Source organism: Dryas octopetala, chromosome 4 (genome assembly GCF_963921425.1).
Source record: "Dryas octopetala chromosome 4, drDryOcto1.1, whole genome shotgun sequence".
Lineage (NCBI taxonomy): Eukaryota > Viridiplantae > Streptophyta > Magnoliopsida > Rosales > Rosaceae > Dryas > Dryas octopetala.
In genome coordinates, this window is record NC_141369.1 from 12,662,854 (window position 1) to 12,688,442 (window position 25,589).

The following is a 25,589-nucleotide window of genomic DNA, read 5'->3' on the forward strand; positions in this document are numbered from 1 at the left end:
CCAGAAAATATTGGACAATTGAAGAAAATTGAAATATGGAATACCTTCATATATACTGCCAGAAAAAGCAGTCGTTTTAACATGTCAAGATGTTAATTTTTCTGTTTTGAATGGATGCTTCTAAGTCTAAAAAGAAACTTATGAACCATGATTTGTGCTATATTTGAGTGTAACCCAATCCATTAATTGAAGAAAGTGTAAGCAATGAGAAGTTCCAAAGCTGCACACAAGAGGATTATCATAAAAAATATATATAGTTCATAAGTCATAACTTGCTGCCAAAAATGTACATGAAGATGTGAGTATCAGGCACAGACATACAGTTAAGAAACAACATTCTAATCTCTTCTTTTTCCTAAGGTTTTCTCGTTTATGGAGTATTTTGTCCATTCTCAACACCTAAGCCATACAAGACACCAGCATACTTCTCCAAAGAACCACTAAAGAAACCCTCTTTCAATTTTCTGAATGTACAAGATGTGAGCAAACTATCGGAACCTGCCTGGTGACAAATACCAACTCTCTCCACTTCCAACAATTCCGCGAGCTTGTTCAATCCACCATGAAGACTATTGCAGAACTTCATCAGATGCTTGATATCATATATTGTCGGGAAGTAAATATTGATCAAATTAAAGAACTCCACTTGCGTATCGGGCAAGTTCTGGCACGTCAAAACCTTTAGCAAGTACCCGAAATCATACCCACTATGGAAAGTGACCCAATGCACACTATCATTCAACACAATCCCAGACGACATTAAGAGCTCGCCAAACCACTTTGCATCGATACCCTTTTCGTTGTTTTTCTTGAAATCAATGCCGCTTTGGCGCAAGAGCTCAATGGAATCATTAGCAAAAACATCCTCGTTGAGATTGAATTCGCGGAAATTGAACTGCCATATGCAGTATTTATCAGTTCCACAAGTGGGCAAGTTCCCATGCTCATCCGAAAATGTGAGACCCAGCTGAATCAGCTTGAGCATATCCACGTTGTTCTTCAAGGTCTGGTAATGGTAGTCATAGCTGTTGTTGAAATTACCCACGGGTCGAAGCACGATCCCTGGAAACTCGGTGTCCATAGCAACATAAGGGTAGTCGTCGACAATTTTGCGTATCAAAGCGAACTCCTCCTCCAGATTGTCGTTCCACACCTCACGAATTTGGATCGAATCGCTTTTCGGTAAGAGCGGCATTCCTTGGCGAAAACCCACAAAGAAATTTCGATTAAAACCGCGAGACTTGAAAGACCCAAGTCACCAATTCAACCAAATACGCATTTAACACCCCAAAGAGACCCGCTTGAATCAAACCAGATCCGGTATGAACCCAGATGATTTTGCTACAGAACAATTGAAAATGATTCGAACCCATCAAAATTCATTCAACAACAATAACAAATTTGGATAATTGATCGAAAATTACATTGAATTGAAGAAACCCCACAAAAATTGAAGAAAAAAATAAACAAATAGGAAAAAATGATAAGAGAAATGTGAAGGAATTGACACCAACCTCAAATCAATGGAACATTAGCATTGCATCACAAACCCCAAGATGGAGATACGAATATGTCTAGAAGATTTGCTTCAAAATTCAAATATATATGTGCCGTAAGGTCGGCGAAGGAGGAATGAGAGATATTTTGTGAATGATCTGAGTTCCAAAGAATGTCTGTACTCTGATTTTATATTTTTCTGGTTTTTTTCTCTCTTTTTTTTTTTTTTTTTTGGTTTGTTCTTGCCAGCGAACGAGAGGCGAGGAAGAAAGAACAAACAGGGAGAATGAAACCCAAAACGATAATATAAACACCAAATGACCAAAGGCAAAATAAAATGTGTGGAGAAAATTCAAAAAATAAAAAAAGATTTTCAATTTTATTGCTTTTTCAGGTGAAAGTGAAATTGCGGGAATTACTGGCAGGTGGCGTGGGACCCAGTAGGTCGGTTTTTGCCGGTTGTGCGGTAGAACATTGTGAGCTGAGGTGGCAGGTTTTATTTGTGTTTAGAGGAATATGTGAGTATAGGCACATGAATGATGCATCTAGCCATTATCCTATTCAATTCAATTATAAACATTAAAGGAGGGCTTAGAGTATTAATTTGACTCTAATCTTTTCTAGTATGCCACATACACCATATGTTTTTAACAATTTGTCAAATTTATAGGTATTTTCGTCCATTTACTATTAGACCCCATTAGATTCATTCTCTAACATTTCCCTTCTTTTTTTCTTGATATACTTATTGCGAATATGCAATTTATAAGCCCAATAATCAAACTCACTCCTCCTTCAACCTATCCATATTGGAGGTAAATATGAGGGAAAAAGTTGAGGGCAGACGAGTCTAATCGGGGTCAATAGGGGTTATGATAGTGAATGGATGAAAATGCACATAAAATCTAATGGATTGTTAGAAAATTAGATAGTGGGAGGTCATAGAAATAATGAAAAGTTAAGGAACACTAATAGCCTTATTATTTATATGGGAGGAAACTGTAAATTTTTTTTGGTCAAAATGATACTTTCATAGCAGGAAAATCCCAAAGAAAAATATAGAATTTAGTCAAATCCAACTCAGAGAGAGATGATATGAAAACAGCACAAAAAAAAAGTAAAATACAAAAACTGAAAACTTCTAAAACAGATAAAACTAAACAACCGTGGCAAGAAAAGACCATCGTGGAATGGGAGGAGCAGAGAAGCCCACATAAGCTCCAATATCTCATTACATCGGCATCGAACAGAACCTACAACCACCAAGAGGAGCCAATGAGACACCAAAGAACAAAAGAGAACTGAGGAAGATGAAGGTGCGAACACCCGTGCCGAAGCGCACATCTTCCATTGAAATAATGACTGAATCGCGTAAGCAACCACGATCCAATCACCATTGCCAAAAGTCCGAGAAGTATGACGAAGGTGACGGGCCGGGAGGTAGGGATCGGCATAAGTAACGACCGCCCCATACTTGGCGACGAGAGTTAGGGATTGAGAGAAAAGGGAGGAAAAACCTCCAGATCTGGGCATTGAGCTCCAAACCAACCACAACAAGGAGGTGGAATAATCACCACAAAAGGGTGAGAAAACTCCATACAGAAGTAAAAATCTCTAAGAAAGAGAGAAGTGGGAAAACTGGAGAAACGGAGGGAGGTGGGTGTGGGGGCCGGCTGAGTGAGAGGGTGGCCGGTCAGTGTGTGGGGGACTGGGTAAGGGGTGATTTGGGCTAGGTGAGGAGGTGGGTCAGCATGTGAGAGGGTAGGTTGGGCTAGATGAGGAAGTGGGTTGGTGTCACGGTCCGCACTTAGAGTTGTGCTTCCGTGACATTAATATGAAGTATGGAGGGCCAAATGCCAAGAGAATGGCATCCGTTTGGCGAAGAGTGGCCGGGTTGCGCGGGTGGAAGGGTAATTTCGTAATTTGGCTGTTTCGGGGTCTTCCGGTTGGAATTTGGGAAATCTAAAAATACCGGTAAATCCAGGAGGTCGAAATGAGTCCAACGCAACTGACGGTTCGTCATTCGGAGTTCGGATGAATTAATTATGGCCAATTATGACTCCTCGCGTATGTTGATGTTTTCTCCTGTTTTGTGAAGAAAAGCATAAAATGCTCTTTAGGGGGAGACATGGTGTCAAGCTCTCCACCACCCCCGACGCCCACACCCAAGGAGCGTTAAGCGAGCTACTCTAGGAACCGGAGGGGACCTAGGGGGCGGGCACATGACTTCCAGAGGGCGGTCATGTGTCTCTGTGGGACAGGAGGTCCCACGGACAGTACAAGCGAGCGGGAGTGCTTGTATTGCGCTGGGCGCGCGCACACGAGGCTACAAGGAGAATTCCCTTATGCCGCGCCGTATGCACATCACACTAACTAGATGTGAACTCCCGGAGACTTCATGGTGCACAATGGCCATGTAGTACTCAACGAGGGCATCGGCTTGGGTTCGGCCATGCACTAAACATGATGCTAGCAGACACGGGAGGGGCGACCCCGTGCCAACGAGAGAAAGCTAACGAGGGGCATCGGAGAAGAGTTGCTCACTCGGGTGGCATGCATGCAAGTTGGCTTGCATGTTCAACTCGAGGAAAGGACTATGGGCATGATCTAGCCCTTAGTGACATGACAAATGAAACGTGGGAGCAAAGTAAGACCCGACATGTGAGAATGGAATGCCGGCATCATAAGAACCTATCGATCGGGCGAGTGTCTTGGCTGAGAACCTTGACACAAGGAAGCAATCGTATAGTCGCTACGAGCGAGACTCGAGATGAGTAGTTCTTGTTGGCAAACCTCGAGAAGGTAACGAATGGGTCTAAACCTTGTAAAGAGTAAAGGGAAAGGATGGCTGGCCTTGATTCAGAGGAACCTTGGCGCCGCACGGGCAAATTCCGCTGCGTAAAAAGTGAGCCCGTGACAGTTGGCGTGTGAAGGGCTGCGGGGGATGGTGCAGCGACGACAAAAGAGGGAGGGGGTGGAGGGAGGTAAGGGAAGAGGAGATGGCATGGGGTAGTGGAGTGACGGCTAGGGGAGGGCAGGGGAGGTGGGGATGACAAGGGAAAGGGAAGGGTCGGGAAGGGGGAGGGGGTGTGGGGAAGAAAGAGGGAAGGGGCGTGGGGAGGAAAGGGGGGTGGCGGCGGCTGACTTTCAAACCTGCTAACCTAGAGAGAAAAATTATCAAGGCTGGCTGACAATAATTGAAGTCTTGGGTAATAGTTCGGAACTTCGGAACCATTGTTAAAATTTTCCCTTGTTATAATTATTCTCTCACTTTTCTATGCTCTCATTTACTTTTCTTCCGCCAAATTAAAGTACAAATTTCAACTACTGACAACAAAAAAGGGATGCAAATCTCAATTGATTAAATTCATTTAAACAAAGTTTAAAGTGACCAACTGGCTTGTGGTCTAGTTTTATATATGTGCACAATATTGATGATGTCTTAAATTCAATTCTCTTTTCCTAAAAAAAAAATATACTTCAAGTGTTTATTTTTTATTGAGAAAATACATTTTTGTTTGAAAACTCCTTATCTTTCCAATGAAAACAAAATAAAGGCTTTCAATCATAATCCCACTCGTAATTTAAGAAAGCTGTAGGTACAATGATATATATATATATATATATATATTTTGTTAATATGAGCTATTTGAGTGAATGAAAATATAAAAAATTAGGATTAAATACCAAATGTCAATAGTTTTTTAATAAAGCAGCAAGACACTAATTTTTTTTAGTTTAGGTACTAACCTAAAGCAAAACATTTTGGATTAGGTCACAAATCAGTTTGTTATACAGTTGTGACTGTTGAACAGTTACAGTTGTAATTGTCGAACAGTCACAATTGTGACTATTTAAAATTTATAAAAAATCCAAATTTTTAAGGGTTTCATACTTTTGATTTAGGTTTGGGGATGAAATCCTATAACCCAAAGACTAAATATTAAAGTTTAAGCCTTGCAAATATTGAAAAAACAACAAATCAATAAAAAAGTTATGACTGTTAGACAGTCACAGTTCGATATAACCATATTTTTAAAAGTTGGTACATAAACTGAAATTTAGTACCTAAAATGAAATGACATAAATATTTTAGTAGTTCAAATGAAAAAATATTATAATTTGGTACCTAAAGTCAATGAACCTATGAAAATATGTTTTAACATGATTTAAGAGATTTATGAGTTTATAGTTCAATAATTATAATTTTTATCTAGAATATATAGGTGTATTTATATTGTAACGGCTTAAAATTTTTTTAGTTTTTCAATTTGGATAATGCTCTTTAGCTCAACACTTTTACTACTTTGATCAACAACTTTTCCTTTTTTCAATTTTAATATCATTACCAACATGATTGTTTACTGTAGGGTGTAAAATCACCATTAAAGTATAGTTTAGATATTAAATTTTATCTCTTGGAGTTTGGACTTAGCGATTAATGTGTCGTATTGCTTGTAGTGGCAAAATTTTCAAATGGCCGATTAAACAGATTCACATTCATCTTATATCTTTTCACTATTCTCTCATATTTTTTCTTCTATATTTTTAATTAAAAATAAAAACTATAAACAAAACATAAAAAACAGTTAGGTTTTTCTCCCAATTTACAAACGAGACCACTCGCTCAAACCAAACAACACTGAACTAGGGCCCACAAACCTCTACAACATCTTCCACCAAAGAAAGCCTAGCAGAGAGATAAGGAGGAGAAATCTCTGGGCCCAAATACATTTAGTTGAGAAGTGGCATGGCGGGCCCAAAACTGAACGAAACTCAATAATGAATTTCTCCATAAATATCACAAATTTCATCTTCACATCTATATTTACTAGGCCTGGCATCAGATCGGTTACCGAACTGAGAGCTCCCAACTGACAACCGATCGAGGCTAATCAAAATTTCCAAACTGCCAACCGCAACCGATCCGACGGAGGTCAATTTTCTACTGTGTCGAAGGTGGTCGGTATTGTTCAGAGGCGGTCATAGTAGGTGGGGGAGGAGACTAGAGGGGTGTCTCGATCGGGTGGTGGTGATGGGGGAAGTCTGGGGGGGTCTTGGGTGGTGGGGGAGGTCTGGAGGGGTGGAGATCACAGTCGGGTGGGGAGGTCTTGGGTGGTGGTGCTTTCGGCGGTGGAGATCACAAATTAGTAGGTGGTGCCTAACTGCTTGGTGGTGCTCGGCGAGAGAGACCTGAGAAGCGCTGAGAGTGAGAGATCGAGATGCAGAAACAGAGAGATGCAGACAGAGATACAGAGAAGAAGAAGATGATGTCAGTCGGTTCGGTCGGAATGTTAGTGCTAGAAACCAAAACCGGCTTCGACATCGACTGAGGTCGGTTGGTAGAAAATCTGACCGTCAATCGTTCTTTCACCGAAAACCACAAAAATCGATGAACTGAAGTTAGTCGATGCGGTCGGTATTGTCGGTATGCAGTTCAAAATGCTTGCCCTAATACTTACCATTGTTTACCAATATAAATCTCACAAATTAATAAAAATTTAAACAAGATGGTAATTAGTATTCCAAAGTTGAATAAAAATAAAAAAAAATTCCGCAATTGAATTTGACAAGATGCATATAGATTTTAAAGTTAAATGCATTATTGATCTACTTACTTTTACATTTTTCTCAAATTGGTTTACGATCTTTTTTTCGTACCAAGTTGGTCCACTTTCTTTTTAGCGTTTATCCACTTGGTCCACTCCGTCAATTCTATTAAAAAGGTGGTTGGGGGTGTGTTGTAGAAGAAGAAAGAAAGAAGAAGGAAAAAAGAAGGAAGAGGAAGAAGAAGAAGAAGAAAAGAAGAAAAATGAATGAAAAGTCTATTATGCCTTCCAATTTGACGGAATTTTTTTTAAAATTGACGGAATTGACCAAGTAGGTAAACGGTGAAAACAAAGTGGACCAACTTAGTACAAAAAAAAAAAAAAATTGTGGATCAACTTGGGAAAAACATGAAAGTAAGTAGACTAACGATGCATTTTTCTCTAGATTTAAAATCAATTGAAGAAAATCACAACAAAGGCAAACGCCAACACCTACATGTTTGAAAATCAAATGGACTCCATCTTTTAGGCAGACATCGAAATATAGTGGGACATGAAACAAATTTGGTTGAGATGTCACGAAATGATTCACGCGCGTTTATGACGTACATGGATATAAAAAGAAAACAAAATGAAAAGTAATGAAAAGAACCGAAAGAATGAAAAGAAAAGAAAGGAAAGCAAAAGAAGGAAATACAAAAATTTAATAATATTTTAGATTAGGTACTAGTTGAACAGTCAAACATAATAATATAGTAAATGATACTATAATTCACAAATATTACATCACATGCTACTACAATAAGTAAATATAGTCAATTACAAATAAATCAATAAAAAATATTAAGTTTGTGTTTACTGCTACACAGTAAAACGGCTTAGTATTTAACTCGATCTCGGGTAAACTCGAGACATAAATCCTAAGCTATAAGCTAGCTTCAGAACCCTAATTCTAAACCTTAAACCCTAAACCTCATTTATATACCCTGCACCCTATTTCTATACCCTAAACTAAATTAAGGGCAACGTTGTAATTTTATGCTTAGAAGTACACTTAGACTGCATTAGCCAACTTCTTAGACTACATCAAGCACAAAAATGTCAAATGGAAGGACTCAAAACAAAGGGGTCAACATGTTTGTGATTTAATCTAAAAAACTACATTTAAATTTAGTAGTCCAATTGAAATATTATATGGTCTTCATGTTATTCAAAAAATTATTAGAATTTGGTATTTAATTCTAATTTTCTATATTCATTTTAGAATGGAATATTAGTTGGAGCCATCAGACACTTATCCATAGACAAGACACATTAATGATCACTGCAGAGGTAGAGAGGCAATCACACAACCATTTGTTGCATTCCTTATTTCATACATCTCTCGTTTGTATTTGCCATTGTCAATTGATTTCCAAAAACCCACATCTCTCCTCCCTCTCTCCGCAGGTGACGAAGAAGATGATCGTTTGAGGTTCCTTATTCTCTCAAGTTCATCATTTGTCCTTATTTGTTCATCCTTGTTCTTGTTTAAACACCTTCATCCACACAACACTGATTTGATCATTAGAGTATAGTTGGCTAGTATCACACCGGTGCTATTCCCTTTGATCCTTGTCCCTGCAGAAACATCTCATCAAGGTTCACCAGCAACTTAGCAAGCTTTGTCTATCTCCAAGTCATCATCCAATCCACCCTCCATAGGGCTTACTCAGCTTCCAACTTATCACTTTTAAGTTCTTACATCTGTCTTACGAATTTTTGCATCAACGGGGAGCGGATGAAGGAAGTGTTGTTGATACATTGGATTGCGAATGTCAATTATTATATCTGAATTTTGCAGTGGGTGGATTTTTGAGGGGTGGAGAAGAGGATGGTGGCCGCCATGAACAAGATTGATACATTTCTCCATAACGATCAAGGTTGCAGTGAGAGGGACTCCACGTTGATCGATTTGATGTTGTCGCTGCAATAGACAGATCCTCAATTTTATACAGATGAAACCATCAAAGGTGTTATTATGGTAAGGAAACCCTCTTTCATACGCATGACATTTTTTTTTTCATTTATGACTAATTTTTATATTTTTAACAAATTATGTAAAAATTGATGGGTCGGATCTAGAGTTAGTCCGGATGGCCCAATCAAGGCCCAGGTTGAATTGCGTTGATCGACCATATATTGGGTTTTTTTGGGTCAGGGGGAAGTTTCTTGTAGCTTCATAACTTGAGAGTTGAGACCATCTATACTTAGGAATGGAAGATTTTTATTTGTGTGTTTGGTAATGTTGGGAAAGTAAACTACTAGCCATGAAGTTCTTTTTCATTTTCATTTTCATGTTTTGCTTGTGTAACAATGTAAGAATGGAATATAAAATTAGATAAAATAATCTTGAAAAAGTATGATTTTACTGGAGAAAGGAAAATCATATCAAAGCTAAGAGGAAATGGTTCATTTTCCCTATATTTTTAGAGGCATCATATTCCTATGAGCTAGAAAATGATTTCTCATGCCCGCACAGCCGCACTTATCAAACATAAGAATGAAATTATTTTCCTATTCTCAAAATTCCAAAATCTAAACCAAACGGCTCCTATAAATGTCAACCAACTTTTTACTATTTTCAAAATTTGAGTCATACATGACAAAATTTGATGTAGTTTCCTTTTTGGGATGATTGCAACACTATATATACCCTATCATTTAAGTGTTGCATTAGCTTTTTGATGTCCTACAATAAACCAGTAATGAGATAAATCATTGATTTGTGAGTCAGACCCATATTGTATGATATGCATGGGTCTCACGTGTAGCTAAGACGTTCTCCTACATTGAAACTTTAACTTGTAGGATACTTTGCCAAATGCATGCAAGCAATATACATGCTGGGACTGAAACTTCATCAACGGCTATAGAATGGGCAATGTCACTTCTTCTCAATCATCCAGAAGCAATGAAAAAGGCTCAGGCAGAAATAGAAGCTAAAGTTGGACACCACCGATTGTTGAATGAAGCAGACATACCCAAAGTTAGAATACCTACAAAATATATTTACCGAGGCACTACGATTATTTCCACCCGCGCCGCTTCTAGTGCCACACGAATCATCTGATGACTGCACGATTAGAGGAATTCAAGTGCCACGTGGCACACTGTTATTGGTCAATGCTTGGAGTATTCATAGAGATCCCGAGCTGTGGGAAATTAAATCCAACAAAATTTATGCCAGAGGGGTTTGAAAGTGGGAGGAGTACCGAAGGGTTTAAGATGATACCTTTTGGCGTTGGGAGATCGACGAGCTTGTTCGATCTAGAGCTGCTTTAGGCAAAAGAGTGGTGGGGTTGGTATTGGGAGCTTTCATTCAGTGCTTTGAATGGGAGAAGATAGAAGGGAAAGAAATTAACATGGCAGAAGCCCCAAGTCTTGCCTTGGCGTGCTCATACATTTTATTCTTTCTTACATGAGGTAATTAAGATTCGTCTCACTTTTCAATTTTAATTTATTTCCTTAATTTGCTTTCTTTCACATTCCTCGTCACTAATGGAAAAATGGACAGTAGGCACGAACAATGACTCACAGTTATGAGGTGGATGAGATTAGAGCATTTCATACATGGTTTGGAGTAATCAGTAACTCAAAATTAGTTGACACGGAGAAAGAGTGAGTAATTTAATAATAGGCACTGGTAAACTGTGAGGGTTATTAAAAATCAGCGGCTTCGGCTGCGTGGAGCCGCTGCAAGGGAGCTGAGAAATAAATAACTTCACATATGAGCAAACTGTGCCATGTAGTAATTCACAGATGACCAAACTGTGTCATGTAGTAATTCACAGATTACCAAACCGTGACATGTACTAGTATTGTTCAGATTTTATATAAGTTTGGTGGTTTTCTAAACTCTCACGGTTTTGGTTATATTTTAACTATCAGTCACTGTTTGCATACTGTGCCTATTCCAAAAGTAATATTTTAACTATCAGTCACGGTTTGCATACTGTGCCATGACCAAAAGTAATATTTTAACTATCAGTCACTGTTTGCATACTGTGCCATGACCAAAAGTAATACCCTCCTCCTTCCCTCTCCAATTTACCACGCCAAATAGATAATACAGATTGACTAGTAGTCTAGGACATTTTATAAAAATTCAAAAATATTGGTGTTTGAGAAAACTAGGATTGAGGATCGGTCCTCCAGTAACTCGCTTTGAAATTTATAGGCTTAAGAACCGGTTCTCTCCTTTGAGGACTGGACCTCCAGTAACACACCTGACATGTTTTATTTTCCTACTTAAATTTTTTCTCTCTCCTGACTCTCACATTTCTCTCTTCTCGATCTAGCTCTGTCCGCAGTCTTTCTCTTCCTTCTCCCAGCACCGATCATCTTCTCCGGCGAGAACTTTCTCGTCCGGTGGCCGATGGCGACAGGACCACTCCCAAAAGCTTCCTCTCTCCCTCTTCTCTCTCATCATCACAGCATATATGAGTCAAGTTGAAGACTTTCACTCTCAGCTCTCACTTAGTCACTCGCGAGTCGCGATCTCCCATTTCCAGAAACACCCAGCTAGTACCCAGTCGCGATCTCACTCTCAAAGTCTCGATCTCGCCTCTATCCCAGTCTCGAGACCGCCTACACCCACACCCACACCCACACCCACGAGGCTCGATCTCACTCTCGATCTCATCTCTCCCAAAATCAAAAGGTATGTCTCATCTCTGAAATTTCAAATTAGGGATTTAGGGTTAGGGTTTTGATTTGGAGATTCAATGACTCACGGGTTAGGGAAATGTTGCTGTCGAAGTTATATATATATGATCTTGTTGATCCGACATCAAATTTAATTTTTGGAGCAGTGACAGATCGATCCATCACTTAGCGGTCAAGTAAGTTTTTGTGCTTCTCTAAAGTGAATATGGTAAAGTTTTTAGCATCTGCAGCGAAGGTGAGGGACTCAATCGGATCGACTGTTCGTGCAGCGAAGGTGAGCCACAGATTTTTATTTGATTTTTTTTTCATTTATCTTTTTTTCTTGGTTCTCACTGGGTGAGGGACGTTGTCCTAGCTCTTTACCCGATGAGTTTACTGTTAGATCACGATTTGGATTCCTCATCATCGTTGATTTCTTTGTGCGATCGTGGGATTGAAATATGTCCGTTGATTTGCTTCGTTCTTTATGATTGAGATAAGTCTGCTTTTTTTTATTTGCTTTTTCATATTGCTTTGTTTCTATTTGGTGGTTTGTGTTTGTGCTGGGTGATTGGAATCCTTTCTGCACATTTGCATTCGATTTTCTGGGTTTGTTTTTCTATTGGGCGAGTGTTTTATCTACGTATTTGCTGGTTTGTGTTTCTGCTTGATGAGAGTGTTCGTGAGTGTTATTTCAGGGTTTTTTTTTGTGTTTGTTTCTGCAGGGTCAGAGTTTTGATTTATGTTTTTAATGGGTTTACATCAGTGCTTTGGTTTATGTTTTTGCTGGTTCATGTATGTTTTTTACTGATGTGTTTTTTACTGATGTGTTCTACTCTCTTCTTTGTTCTAAATTTTATGTAATCTTGGTTTTTCAAAAGAACACAAATTTAGAAGAGGTTTTAATTATGTTAAGTTTTCTCTATTTCTTTTTCTCCCTGAAGAATGTTTTGTGCTGTTGATAAATTTTTGTGCCAATTTCATGTTTATGTACTAGCCATAACTTATAACTACATGTGCACTGTAGCAGCTTGCAAGTTAATTCCAGCCACTTATTTCTTAGGATCCTTTCATATTGGTAAAGAAAAAATAATTGTCTATATTTACTAATTGTCTACATCATTCCCCTGTGTTTCTGCTGGGTGAGGGTATTGATTTCTGTTTTTAATTGTGTTTCTGTTCACTGATTCACTCTCATTTTGTTCTCTTATTTTTTTTTTATAGCGGAATGTGAAGGTTTCGCTTAATGACATATTTTCTTCTTACTTAACAAAGTCCTTCTCATCTGCTTGGCTACCGAGAAAAACACAAGATCAGTGGAGAAAACTACATTATGTAGCATCTAATTCTTCAGTGCTCAGCTGGTATCATTCTTTTCACCAATACATCGCCAAAAGATTGAAATGATTTTTCATTATGTGTCATGTCAACCAGCAAAATATTAACATTTCTTCATTTTTCAATTTGCTTTGGTTGTTGTCGATTTTTGATTTGTCTGTATTCAGCTATTTAAATTGTAGGTGACCCAGTAAGTAGGTCCTTGAAATTGTTATTAACTTATTATCGATATGAGAAGGGTAATGGCTCCCTTTCAACAATGTGCAGGTAAGACATCAATTTAGACATGAAGTCACAATTAGTGTCTGGAATTGGGATTATGAGTCGATCTGAAAAGGCTGACTTATTTGGTTATTATAAAAACACATGCTGGATTGTTCATACTTAAGCACTTAGATGGACATATTAGATTGCACCACTACTTCAAGTTCTTATACTTCACAGTTCAATTCCTGGTCATAACATGACTCGATACTTTAAAATATCCCATGACTTGATATGCCACTGGTATCTTCACCTCATTCACCATTCACAGATACTTTGAATTACTTCCATTAAAAAATCATGCATTTTAATTCATTTCTTTCAATAATTATCTACACTTTTCATCTCATATATACTATTATCTTTTTATAAACCAATTTCACTTTTGTCATTCTCAATAAACAGAGCTTACAATACATTCCTTTTACTTTGTATGATTGTTTTCCTCATCTTCATTCCCTGCACCTTACCCATGCAATGAACATGAACCAAACTTGAGATTAGACCATTTTTCTGCTACCTTTGTATATCTCAATTTAACACATTTCGTTATTTTATTCTTTATTGCCAGATATCAAGATATTTAAATATTACCGAACATTTATTTTTAGATGCATTGTTCATTTTGTCTCATCTTATACATATTGCAATCAACCTTCAATTTCTAATACTTTCTCTATTCATCAAAATATACAGCAAACCAGAAAAGATGCTCTCAACAGAAGACAGCAAAGAAGAAAGCAGCCACACAGCAAAAGAAGGAAAAAAAGATGATGAAAATCTCCCTCTCCAACAAACCAACCCTCATGAAAAACCAAACTGAGGACAAATCACCAGGCACAATTTGAACCATTCCTCAATAACCATTGATACCGCTTTTGAACAATCAGCAATTACATATCCCCTTATCTTTTGTTTAGCATAACAGACATTCGTCACATACATTGTAATATTTTTTGAAACCTGTTTGCAGTTTTAAGATATAATCAATATCTTAAAACAACAAACAGCCATGCTTTTACCAATATCTAAACAGTCAATGGAAGGTAGTTATATTTTGAGTAATCTGACATCCAACAATTCATAATATATTTTTAATGTTCACAAGTCTTTTAACATGTCATTACCATCGTAAAACACCAAACATGTCTCTATTTAAAATATTTTACCATTTGTTATTACCCGCAGGCACAAATTTTAGTATTTATATGTTTTTCATGTCACAGTATGCCATATTTTAATATTATTTAGTGTTTCACGGTTATTCAACCATGAGAGCATGAAAATGAGTGGCTTCTTGATCGTCCAGCGGCTTCTTTCCTTTAAGCCACTTTAAGCCACTTGTATATATCAGCTTGGCTCAAGTATGCTAATGAGAATGGTGTGGGACCCGGTCTGAATGGACTCACGGTTAGGTAAACCGTGACAATGTTACAATAGATATCCCTCCCAATTGCACTATCACACAAACCGTGAATAGAACAGCAATAGGCACTGCAAATTGTGTCCTTTGAGACTAATTAGCATTGTTTGGTGGGTGTGCCTGATGAAGGATTTTGCAGTAGTGCGTATATGCAACAATCAACCATTTTAAGATATAAAAAGCAAGATTTCAAGAAGAGAACACAAAATATTTCAAATTTCTCAAAAGTCCATCTACATAAACAAAAACTTAAATTTAAAAAGAATAAAAAAATTTCATCTTTCTCTTCACTTCAGTTTGGTTCTTCTTAACCTAGGAGACAGCCTCAATGAACAACAAATTTGACCCGATTCCTAAAACAAAAACCTTTACATGCAATTTCCATTGATCAATAGTCGACTTAATATGAAGTAAACAGAAAAAAGTACAAAACAAACTTTCATTTTTCTTTTTGTTGCCAACTTTCTAATATTGAATTAAGAAACAATAAAAAATAAAGTGCATCAATACAGAGTAATGGTTTCATAAAAAAAAAAATAAAAAAAAAGTAAAATGCAGAGTTAAGTTAATTGTTCTTTCTTTTTTATTTCTTTAGCCATTCAAATTTCAAACATGTATGCAATTACAAAAAGCCTCAATGAAAATTTCTCCATCAATAATACTAGAGGCACCAAATTTGGTCACAAACTGATGCAACATATGACATGTTAGTCTTCATGCATACAGTTGAGCAGGAAGGCGTGGAGTGAGAAGGACTTGAAATGGGGTGGCTTTATGGTTGGTTAGTCCCATTTTCTCGCGCATGTCAACCGGGTCACCGTTTGGGGTTGAAATTTGAAACCCGTGAATCAAAGCAGCGAGTGTTAATGGCAGAATCTTAAGGGAAAGTGACATTCCGGGACACATTCTTCTACCACTGCTAAATGGTATCAACTCAAAATTCTGACCTTTAACGTCAAGGCTCTTGTGGGTTGTGAGAAAGCGTTCAGGTTGAAACTCATTTGGGTCTGACCACACCTTTGGATCTCGATGAAGCTTTGAAATGTGGACCAAGAGGCGTGTTTTTGCTGGGACATGGTAGCCACCTACGGTGCAGTCTTCCGTTGACTCATGGACCGCTGCGAGTGGTCCGGGAGGGTATAAACGCAGCGTTTCTTTGATAACGGCTTGGAGATAGACCAAGTTGTCGGTGTCAGATTCCTTCACCTGCCTCTCTCTACCAATGTGTTGGTCTATTTCTTGTTGGACCTTCTTGAGGGCTTCAGGGTGATTGAGAAGAAAAGACAGAGCCCATGTCAATGTCCCTGCAGTTGTGTCTATACCTCCTAAGAGAAGAGCCTGCAAAGCAAGGACCAAAGTTCAGTTAGGAAAATACACATCCAGTAAAAGCCTTGAGAGATGGCCGGGGTTGAAAATTTAGTCCCATGCTTAAGACAGTGGAGAAAATGTGCACATACCAGGGAGGTAACTTTGATGATAGTATCAGCATCATAAGTCTTAGTATCAGCATCATCAGCATCAAGAATGGAAAGCATGGCATCTATGAAGTCCTCCTCATCTTCACCCTTCATAGCTTGGCCAGAATTAATAATCTCCATCCTCTTTTGCTTATGCTCATGCAGCCATCCTTGAAGCACATGATCCACTTCCTTTGTAATCTTCTTCATGGCCTTCTCACGCCCTCCCAAGTCCAACCATCTCAAGCTCGGAATCACATCAGACACCACAAAAGTCCCAAGCAATCTCAGATATTCCTTCAAAGTCTCCCTCGAATTATTAGTAGAGTCCGAAAATCGTTTCCCCAGAATCATCCTAAATATAATGTTTTCGTTTATCGCCACAAACCACTCTTCCATCTCCACCAACACTTGTTTATTGTTACTCTGCTGCCTGCAGCAACGCTCATTTACTTGTTTGATCGAGGCCTTCACTTCAGATTCTCGAATGTGTTTGAGCATTTCGATACGTTGGTTGGAAAAGAGCTTGAGCATCACTATCTTACGCACTTCGCGTAAGTAGTCGCCATAAGGGCTGAAGACCATGAATGCGTGGTTGTACCCCATGATTTCTCCCGCAAGAGTTTTCGGACGACTGGCGAAAACTTTGTCGTTGGCCTTTAAACAGTCCTTGACTGATTCCGAGCTGCTCACAACCAGAGCTCTATGCACTCCCATCTTTACAGTGAAGATTGGTCCGTACTTGTCTGCCATTTTGGCCAACACCAAATGGGGTGGCTCTGCTGAACCTGCTAATAGGTGGAGGTGGCCGATTATCGGCCACTTGCCGCTGGCTTCTGGTGGTAGTTTTCTGGCTGACCCTTTTGCTTTCCATGACAAAGAGTAATAGAGAAATAGTGAAAACGCCAATGTGATTGACACAACACGTACCAGATCAGATGAGAGGTACTGAAAGGAATCCATGGCTGTGTTGATCTCTGGTTCTCTCTCTTTCTCTGTGCTTTAATTTCTGGGGAGCTTTGAGGTCGGTCTTAATTTCTGGTTTCCTCTGTACAAAATGTCAAAAAATACATGACGTGCCCTATTGTTTCAGATACAGACATGCATGGATCATCAAATTGATGTGAACAGCTCAGTAGATCCACAGTTTTCGCTGACAACAAAACAACAATATATGCAATTACAGTCTACAGACTTGGGTTTTTCTTTGAGATTTCGCCCATTTCTTAATTTTGTATGTCTATTAATTTTACTCCTTATTAGGATAAATAATGGAAATCAATTAAGAATCCATAAATTTAGGCATTTATTACTTTTAACTTTGAATTTTAAAATTTTTTATTCTATTAATTTTACCCCTTATTAGGATAAATGATGGAAATCAATTAAGAATCCATAAATTTAGGCATTTATTACTTTTAACTTTGAATTTTAGAATTTTTTATTCTCTATATGACGCACCTACATTTAATTTCAAATACACAACTATCATGATCGAACACGTTAAACACCAAATATATACTTATAATTTACCTACTATATATATAGATAGAGAAAGGTAATAAAATCAACACAAGTATGAACCTATTCCTAAGGTATATAATCACAATCCTTTTACATAGTTGTACAATATATGCAACATTATATCAGAAAACAAGCATAACTATATTAATTTCATTGCCTAATCTGTAGGTAACAAAGCATTTACTTGTGTAACATCCCGGTATACAAATTCACCTAATCTCCAACCTTAAACCATTATTGTTCTTTCTCAACCTCCCCATAAGGTATACAAATTGACAACAAATTCATAACAACATATCATCAAGTATCTAAAGAACATCACCTAACACACTCCAAATAGTCATACAATTAAACTCAATATATACTCAACTCCACTAAAAATTCAACCTCCTCATGAGGTGTATAAACCAAATGTATCCCCACCCAAAATAAGTATATAAACTCAAAAGTACAAAGTATCATCACCTCTAACTCATCTCAAATTAAAAGGATAGAAGAATAAGAAACTTCTAGATCAGGTCAAATAAATAAGAAGAAGATATATACATTTGACTCAGGTAAAGAAACAGATGAAAGAAGGAGAAGATACATTTCGCTCATGTTAAAATTAAAAAAGGTAATAACAAGAAGAGAACATAAAGAAAGAGAAAATCATACCTCTAAATTAGGACAAAAAAAGAAGAAGAACAAGATAGAAGATGAAACAAGAAGAAAGAATAAAAAGACGATTGAAGTAGAAGTATGAAAATTTTATTTACCTTGTTATTAGAAGTTCCATGAAAAATGATGACACAAAGCCATTATGTAAGAATATTCAAAATTCAAAATTCAAAATTCAAAATTACAAGTTGAAATAGAAAAAAATTAATTGTCATAATCATAATTGTTAATTGAAAATTGTTTAAAATATGAATTCAACATTAAAAGTTACCATTTGAAAGCATAGAGGCAATATGGGGCTGTAGAATAGTTGGGTGACTCATCAAAACCTATAGAAGGAAAGTTTCTAATTATTTCTTTTTCTTTCTTTTTAGTTTTTTTAGCCATTGAAATTTCAAGCATGCCATGACAACAAGAGGAAACGAAAAAAAAAATATATCTACAAATTAAATAGAGTTTTTGCATTGGTGGGAATCTGTTACCATCCACATGGGTATCAAATACCAATGTAGGGGCATCTGATACCCTTCAACCCCCTTGGGTATGCAACCCCCCTTCATAGGAAAGAATTTATTGCCTTTTTTTAATTTGTTACCATTTATAGCATTTATTGCTATTTCTTGGTTACCATTTCTGACATTTCCAAACACTATAATAAGAACTATTCATTCTCTCCTTGGAATGTGGAAGGGAACATTCCCAAACAATACGACCATCCCGCAAATCAAACAGGCCACACTACAACAAAAGAGACTTTCCATGACACCTAAACAATGTCATGAAAAGGTTTCGATGACATTTTTCGGGTGCCACAGAGTACGTCCTAGATACCGGTGCCCTAGAAAGTATGGACTTCCTATGACACCTGAAAAACGCCATGAAAACTGTTTTCCATGACGTGTATAAAATGTCATTAAATTTATGACGTTTTTGTGATGCCATTAAAACTTTTTTTATGACATTGCATAAACGTCATTGAATAACATCAAGTTTATATGGCGTTCAAGGCTTGCCATGTAAAACCTTTAGACAACATGTTTAGATTGTCATTGAAAGGGTGTGGAATTAGATGACATATTCTCAACGTCATCTAAAGGCTTTCCATGACACATTTGAACTGCCATTGAATTTGTGACGTTTCCTTTGATGCCATTAAAACTTTTGTTATGACATTTTTTAAACGCCATTGAATAATATGAGTTTAAAAAAAAAATAATAATAATCAACTAGTTTCAATATTGAAAGTAGTTTTTTCCCTGCAAAAACAACTCATCCTTAAAAACAATATTTTCATCAAATTTATCATCCCATTGCACTCTAGAGAAATTCAAAAGCCAGAAATTTCATAGCATTTTTTCATTACTTCTAGCAACCACCTTTACAAATATCCTTACATACCTTACATAACAATTAATAATTAGAGATCCAGACAAGCTACAAGAGTACTAGATATAGCAAACTACAATAGTAAATATTAATTAAGTACAAAAGAGTTGGTGGAATTTTATATGCTTTAAAAGTAATTGAGTTAAGCTTTTGATACCATCTCTTTTCTCCAAAATGTCTGATGAGACTAGGAATTGAGTTTCTGCATGATAGAAAAAACAGAACATAAAAAACACATTAAAAAATCATGAAGTCAATCTAGTTCAACCTGACTACAATACCTAATTCAATCAAAATTCCATTGCTCAGAATAAAGAGAATCTCTTGCTGACTAATAGCCAATAGGTATCTGAACACTAAAATTATTTCCAAGCTTCACTGCATTACTTTTATTTCTTCTTATCTGACCTTCTAAAAGAGGAAAATTATCTATTATTTTATCCAATAACTTGATAATAGTATAAGGAAGGCACAAGCACAACTGATGTTTATTGAACACCATGACTGACCTGTTGGGTGTTAGGTGAGGTTCACCAAGTTATACTATCACATGCACCAGAGCCATCTCTTTGTTCTAAAGGTATACCATATCACCATTCCTCCATTTATTGCAAACACATATAAATTAATAAGCATCCTGTGAACATCAGCAAACACACATATATGTCAATTACTGGTGAATGGTTAGGGTTATTATATATTTTTTAGATGCTAACATCAGCAAAAAGTAAGATTTTTATATGTCAATTACCATGAACAAGGTAGCTTAATTTTTAAATATGGACTACGAATGAAGCTCCATCAACCTGCATGTTATGTAATTCTAGTGACCAAAACAAAAACATTCATCTATATATCAGGAAAAATCCTGACACAATCCCATTGCTCCTTTGTTCTATACTTTCTTTATATTTTCTATTTTTTCTTCCAATAATTATAATAATGATATAAATTCCTCCTTGTTCATCTACAATTGTGAGTAAAGAAATATATTATAATCTAATTCTTGAGCATAACGACTTTGTACATATGAAAGTAGAGATTACCCAATGTTTTGGGTCTTTGGTAGAGGTGAGCAACTAAAAGGTACAGATTCCATCTCTTTACGCTTCTAAAACAATCTTCATGAAACTTATTTGTAAAAGAAACTATGAAGTGATCAGCATCAGGTTAAGAAAATTCTCATACCTTCCTTAAGAATGCAGTCAACTCTGCAATCACTTTCTCCAAAACACAAGATAGATCCATTCGTAGTGGGGAAGCAGCAATGACAGCAGATGCCTGGAAGCAAAATGCTTAAGGTCTTAGAAACTAAACACATAAACATAAAAATACACAATCCCACATGATGCATGCAAAAACAATAACCACTAATTAAGGAGAAGTAACATATTGCTTCCAAATCAATTTGAGCACATATGTGATATGAAATTTTGCAAACTTGTTCTAATCCCCACCTACTCATTCAACTCAAGTCAGACTCCGAAGGTGTTACATGATATGTGAGATTACCTCTAAAATAACTTTTTGCCCAGCTCCCTGAAAGTCAAAAAGATAAAAATTAATAAAGAAATATAAACACTTGAAATTGTTGGATGGATACAAAACAACAAAACTGAACCTACATATATATCCAACTTAATTCTTCACTCACAGGGAAATATTGGCCCATTCCTTGTCCAGGTATTGTCAATCTTTAAAAAACTGACAAAGAGAAAATAGTAGTTAGAGTTAGCAAGGGCCCAAATCAAAAAAATAAAAGAAAAGGTGTTCTAGAATATGAGAAAGTGAGCCATTTGTAAAAGATAAAACCAATTGAAAGTTGGCTTATCTTTGAAGGACTAAGCAGCCAAAACCCAGATATGGCATTAGACAATAGCATAGAGAAATGATCAACAGACACCAAAACCAGGGTAAGTGATAGTAGTAGTGGCAGCAACATAAGTAGTAGCTATGGCGAAGTTTACAAAGAGAACGAGTAAATAAACACAGACCTTGTCTTGATGTCGCTTGTAAAAAACATCCCAATACTTCTTGGCATCTCTTTTATACTTGTCTGCCAAAGATGGATGCATATGAGAATGAATATAAATAACTGAACAAATGCATGAATGAGAGGGATAAACAAACAGACAAACCTCTCCAAAAGGGGGAGAGTGTATCAGAGGTGGAGTAAATCTGTATTCTTGGGGTTGGCTGCTCTTGTTCTGAAGCTTCTGGCACACTGGACACCATAGACTCCTTCCAAGCTTCTTCGAGAACCAAGATAATATATATAGTAAGCCTACATTTTATGTTGAATATACAAATAAACATATCAAAATGAAACTGAATTTGAAAAAAAATTAATCCTGCTATAAAATTGTCAATGTCAAATTAATGGGTTCATGATTTATTTTCAAAATGTCGGTCAAATTTCAATCTGATTTTGGAAACAAAGAGATTTTCAAGGAAGCAGAAGAAATGCATACCTCTTGAAATTCAACGTGCAGCAGACTAGCTAGCACAAAGAGATGTGACTACAAAGAGCCATTTAGGCTTTTAGTTCCGACTGCTTCACCAAAACGACCCCCTTCAGTTCTTTGACTACTAATGCTCAAGGTCTAGTGAAACTCAAGTACATATGCTCTGTGCATGACAAACAAATAAGAACATGTAACTCGAAAATGGATCATGGAACAAAATTGAGCACCGAGAGACTAGATTGCATAGTCCTGAAACTAGTAATCTTTAGTTCTACAACATTAAATTTAGCAACCAGAAAATTTCTTCTAATTCTTCCTTTACACATATATGAGCACCAAAAATAATAAATTGAAGACATCATGGTCTAAAAAGTTGCATACAGTGTTCCCTCATCCCTCTCCCACAGTGGCAACAATAAAAGTAGAACCAGGACAAATATAAAATGATTTCAAGAACTTGACCCTCCAGTTGAAGAGAAGAGAAATTCCCAGTAACCCAATTTCACACAATCTCAGAACAAAAATCCAATAAATGACTGAAATGTATAGTGAACAAAAAGGCAAATCGAAATTCATACCTTGGTAATGAAAACGAAGTCTGACTCAGTCTTGCAAATGCAGCATCGACGGTCTTGGCAGATGAAGCAGAGGCGAGCGACACAGGTGGAGCAGGCTTCACAATGGATGCGACGGTGAGACAGAGATAGTGATAGCGATCGGCGAGAGAGAAAAATAAAAATGACCTGTGTTGCGTTCCCATGCTTCTTTATCTAAGGAGCCAGTAAAATTGATAAAAAAAAAAAAACCATACGTAAATAACCTTTAGAAGCCCTAAAATTGTAAAGACAGAAAAATAAAAAATTTGCCCAACCCTAGAAGACGATTAAAGAGATTTAAACTGAGATTTAAACTAAGTTTCTTAGAAATTAGATTTGAGATTTACAAAAGAAAAACCCCCAACCCTAGAAAATAATGTCAGATTTCATGGAGGAAAGGCAAAGACTTCCCTTACTTGTGATCCGTGTGCTATATACATTAATATACAAAAGGAGAAAGGAGAAATGGAGGGAAGAGAAAAACCTCTGCGGGCAATGGTGGTGATTCAAGCGATCGTCGAGTGCCTCTGTGAGTGAGCAAGAGATCGAGAGAGTGAAAGAGGAGAAATGGCTTATCTTTTTGGTAATAAGGAAAAATGACGGAAAAGGGCAAAAAATTTTGGGAGCCAAAATTATAATCCCGCCCGTTGGAGGCAAACTTTTAGTTAAAAAATTTTCATCTTACAAAACATTCACGGCGTTTTAAGCTATGTCCTAGAATTCAATTTCTATGACACCTAAAATATGTCATCCTTATTACTACCATGACATTTTCCGATCGTCATTAATTTTATGACATTTCTTAGACGTCATGCACTCATGCTTTCATTAAAATATCCATGGCATAGCAAAAACGTCATCCTTTTTTTTTATTTTTTTTATGGCGTAGGTATGAATGTCATTGTATCAAGATTCAATCACATTTTTCCTTAAATGTCATTATTAATTTGGTATATATTATATTTTATGACGCAATTTTGAAAAATGTCATAAATTATTACTTTTCATGACATTTATTTATAAAACGCCATGAATTAGATGTCATTAAAAGTCAATTTTCTTGTAGTGCCATAAGAGGTTGGATCTAGAACTTTAAAATTTCATATAACCTTAATGTGATGAGATTTACAAAAACTTGTATGGTGAAGCTAGCTATTTTTAGTTGATGGGTTTAATTTTTTTTATAATTAGATTTAATTCAGACTCCATAGTTCGAAGTCTGAGGTCTAGGGTTTGGGGTTTGGGGTTTGGGATTCATCGTCAGAAATTCGAGGTCAGGGTCTAGGTTCCCAAATCCCAAGTTCTAGATCCGATGTTTGGGAACTCAGGTCTTGGGTCTCATGATTTTTTTTCTAAGTTTAGTCGAAGTCCCAATATAAGGAATTTAGAAATAACACCTATAGTGGATTTTAAAATAGGATTTGGAGCTCTCAATTAATTCCATTACCAAATCTCATCATTTGGTTCCAAAACAAGGCACTTTAGCAAGATGGATTTCTAATTCTCATGTTGACCCAAAATCTCATATTAAAGTACGTACTTCATCCAAACACAACATAAAACAATCCTCCATGGTTAAGACATAAACAGTAATTTATTAAAACAAATAAAATACATTTATTAAAATTAGAAACATATATAATTAAACAGGCTAATGACATACATCAACAAGATTATCCAGTCATGCATATCCCAAGTTGAAAGAACTTGTGTTAATAATAGGGATGGACTCGTTCTCACCCAATTACTGCAACTTAATTCTATCTCAAACAACAACATAGCAATTTGCCTTATTTAGCATATTGTTCATGCATATAGTTACTTACTCTCGATCATCTGTGATATCATATATATTTGTATCCCGGTGAGCTTTATGGCATCCAATTGAATTTCTGAATTTGGGAATTCCCTTTATTTTCAGCTTATTTCCCTTATGCATATCTGAGGGTACTCGTTGCTGCTTGCAGGGTCTAAGATGTTACTGCTGGTTGCTTATGATATTGTGCTTCCTCTGATGCCGGAACTCAACTCCATCCCTATAAACTGCGCGCACCTGTCCAAAGTTGAAATCTTTATATCCTTACCTTTTGATCTGCTTACCACTTCTCTGTCTGTTGTTTAAACCACGGTCCTTGCTAGATCTTCAAAAACCCTTCTATCCCTACCAAGTTCGATCACTTGCTGCAGGTGAGTTGTGACAGGATCTTTACAATTAATTTTTGTCTTGTTTGAATGTGCATCTCTGCATGCACTACCAAGAAAAATATACTTAAAAATCTGTCATACAATTTTGTCTTGCTTTTGGAACAATTTTCCTCAATTTTGTTTGCATGAGAACATTTTGAGTGGGGAACATGTTAACATTGAATGGCAGCTCTCCTTTTTTTGCTATATATTAAAAAAACTGACGTTTCTTTTGGAAATTGATTCTCTGGGGAAGGTGTTGGCCGGATCGCGTGCGCTACAAGAAAAAAACACTTCATCCGAATTCGTCGCCTTAGGTTTTAGGCCACGAAATCACTTCATCGAGAGCTCCGTCGTGCAAAGCTTGTCCCTCCAGATCTTAGGCGACGAAATGATAGATTCGTCACCCAAAGCTTACTTTAAGTGACAGAGGGGATGTATCTTATCTATTTTTTGAATCCCTCTCCTAACATTTTGGAAATTAAATGAGGCCTATTGAAAATTCAGTTTTTATATATTGGGATGCATATGCTTACCAAGGAGTCATGTAATATGATTAA

General features: G+C 36.8%; 1 protein-coding gene, 2 long non-coding RNA genes and 1 pseudogene across 12 annotated transcripts; 1 reads left to right on the forward strand and 3 right to left on the reverse strand.

The window, feature by feature from the left end:
- Nucleotides 1-221: 221 nt before the first annotated feature.
- On the reverse strand, nt 222-1,766 carry LOC147286939 (Polynucleotidyl transferase, ribonuclease H-like superfamily protein). Its single transcript, XM_086240143.1, has 2 exons — nt 1,515-1,766; nt 222-1,341 (listed from the first exon to the last, which is right to left on the reverse strand). Exon 2 carries the CDS (start codon nt 1,193-1,195, stop codon nt 371-373), a length of 825 nt encoding a protein of 274 aa, XP_086096269.1. The 5' UTR covers nt 1,196-1,341; nt 1,515-1,766; the 3' UTR covers nt 222-370.
- Nucleotides 1,767-11,942: 10,176 nt separating this feature from the next.
- LOC147286940 (uncharacterized) lies at nt 11,943-13,338 on the forward strand. Its single transcript, XR_015122067.1, has 2 exons — nt 11,943-12,027; nt 12,957-13,338. It is a non-coding gene; the product is annotated as an uncharacterized LOC147286940 (long non-coding RNA).
- Nucleotides 13,339-15,471: 2,133 nt separating this feature from the next.
- LOC147286941 (flavonoid-6-hydroxylase pseudogene) lies at nt 15,472-17,177 on the reverse strand (annotated as a pseudogene). Its single transcript, XR_015121795.1, has 2 exons — nt 16,215-17,177; nt 15,472-16,095 (listed from the first exon to the last, which is right to left on the reverse strand). The product of XR_015121795.1 is annotated as a flavonoid-6-hydroxylase pseudogene (transcript).
- Nucleotides 17,178-19,738: 2,561 nt separating this feature from the next.
- Nucleotides 19,739-23,608, reverse strand: LOC147286942 (uncharacterized). Of its 9 annotated transcripts, XR_015121858.1 has the most exons (11): nt 23,330-23,608; nt 22,828-23,019; nt 22,256-22,412; nt 21,923-22,068; nt 21,779-21,840; nt 21,439-21,488; nt 21,297-21,323; nt 20,973-21,065; nt 20,831-20,895; nt 20,294-20,421; nt 19,739-19,986 (listed from the first exon to the last, which is right to left on the reverse strand). It is a non-coding gene; the product is annotated as an uncharacterized LOC147286942 (long non-coding RNA). The 9 variants fall into 9 exon arrangements; XR_015121860.1 differs by having other exon boundaries at nt 22,256-22,335; nt 22,828-23,608; XR_015121859.1 differs by having other exon boundaries at nt 21,923-22,036; nt 22,828-23,608.
- Between the last annotated feature and the right edge of the window lie 1,981 nt (nt 23,609-25,589).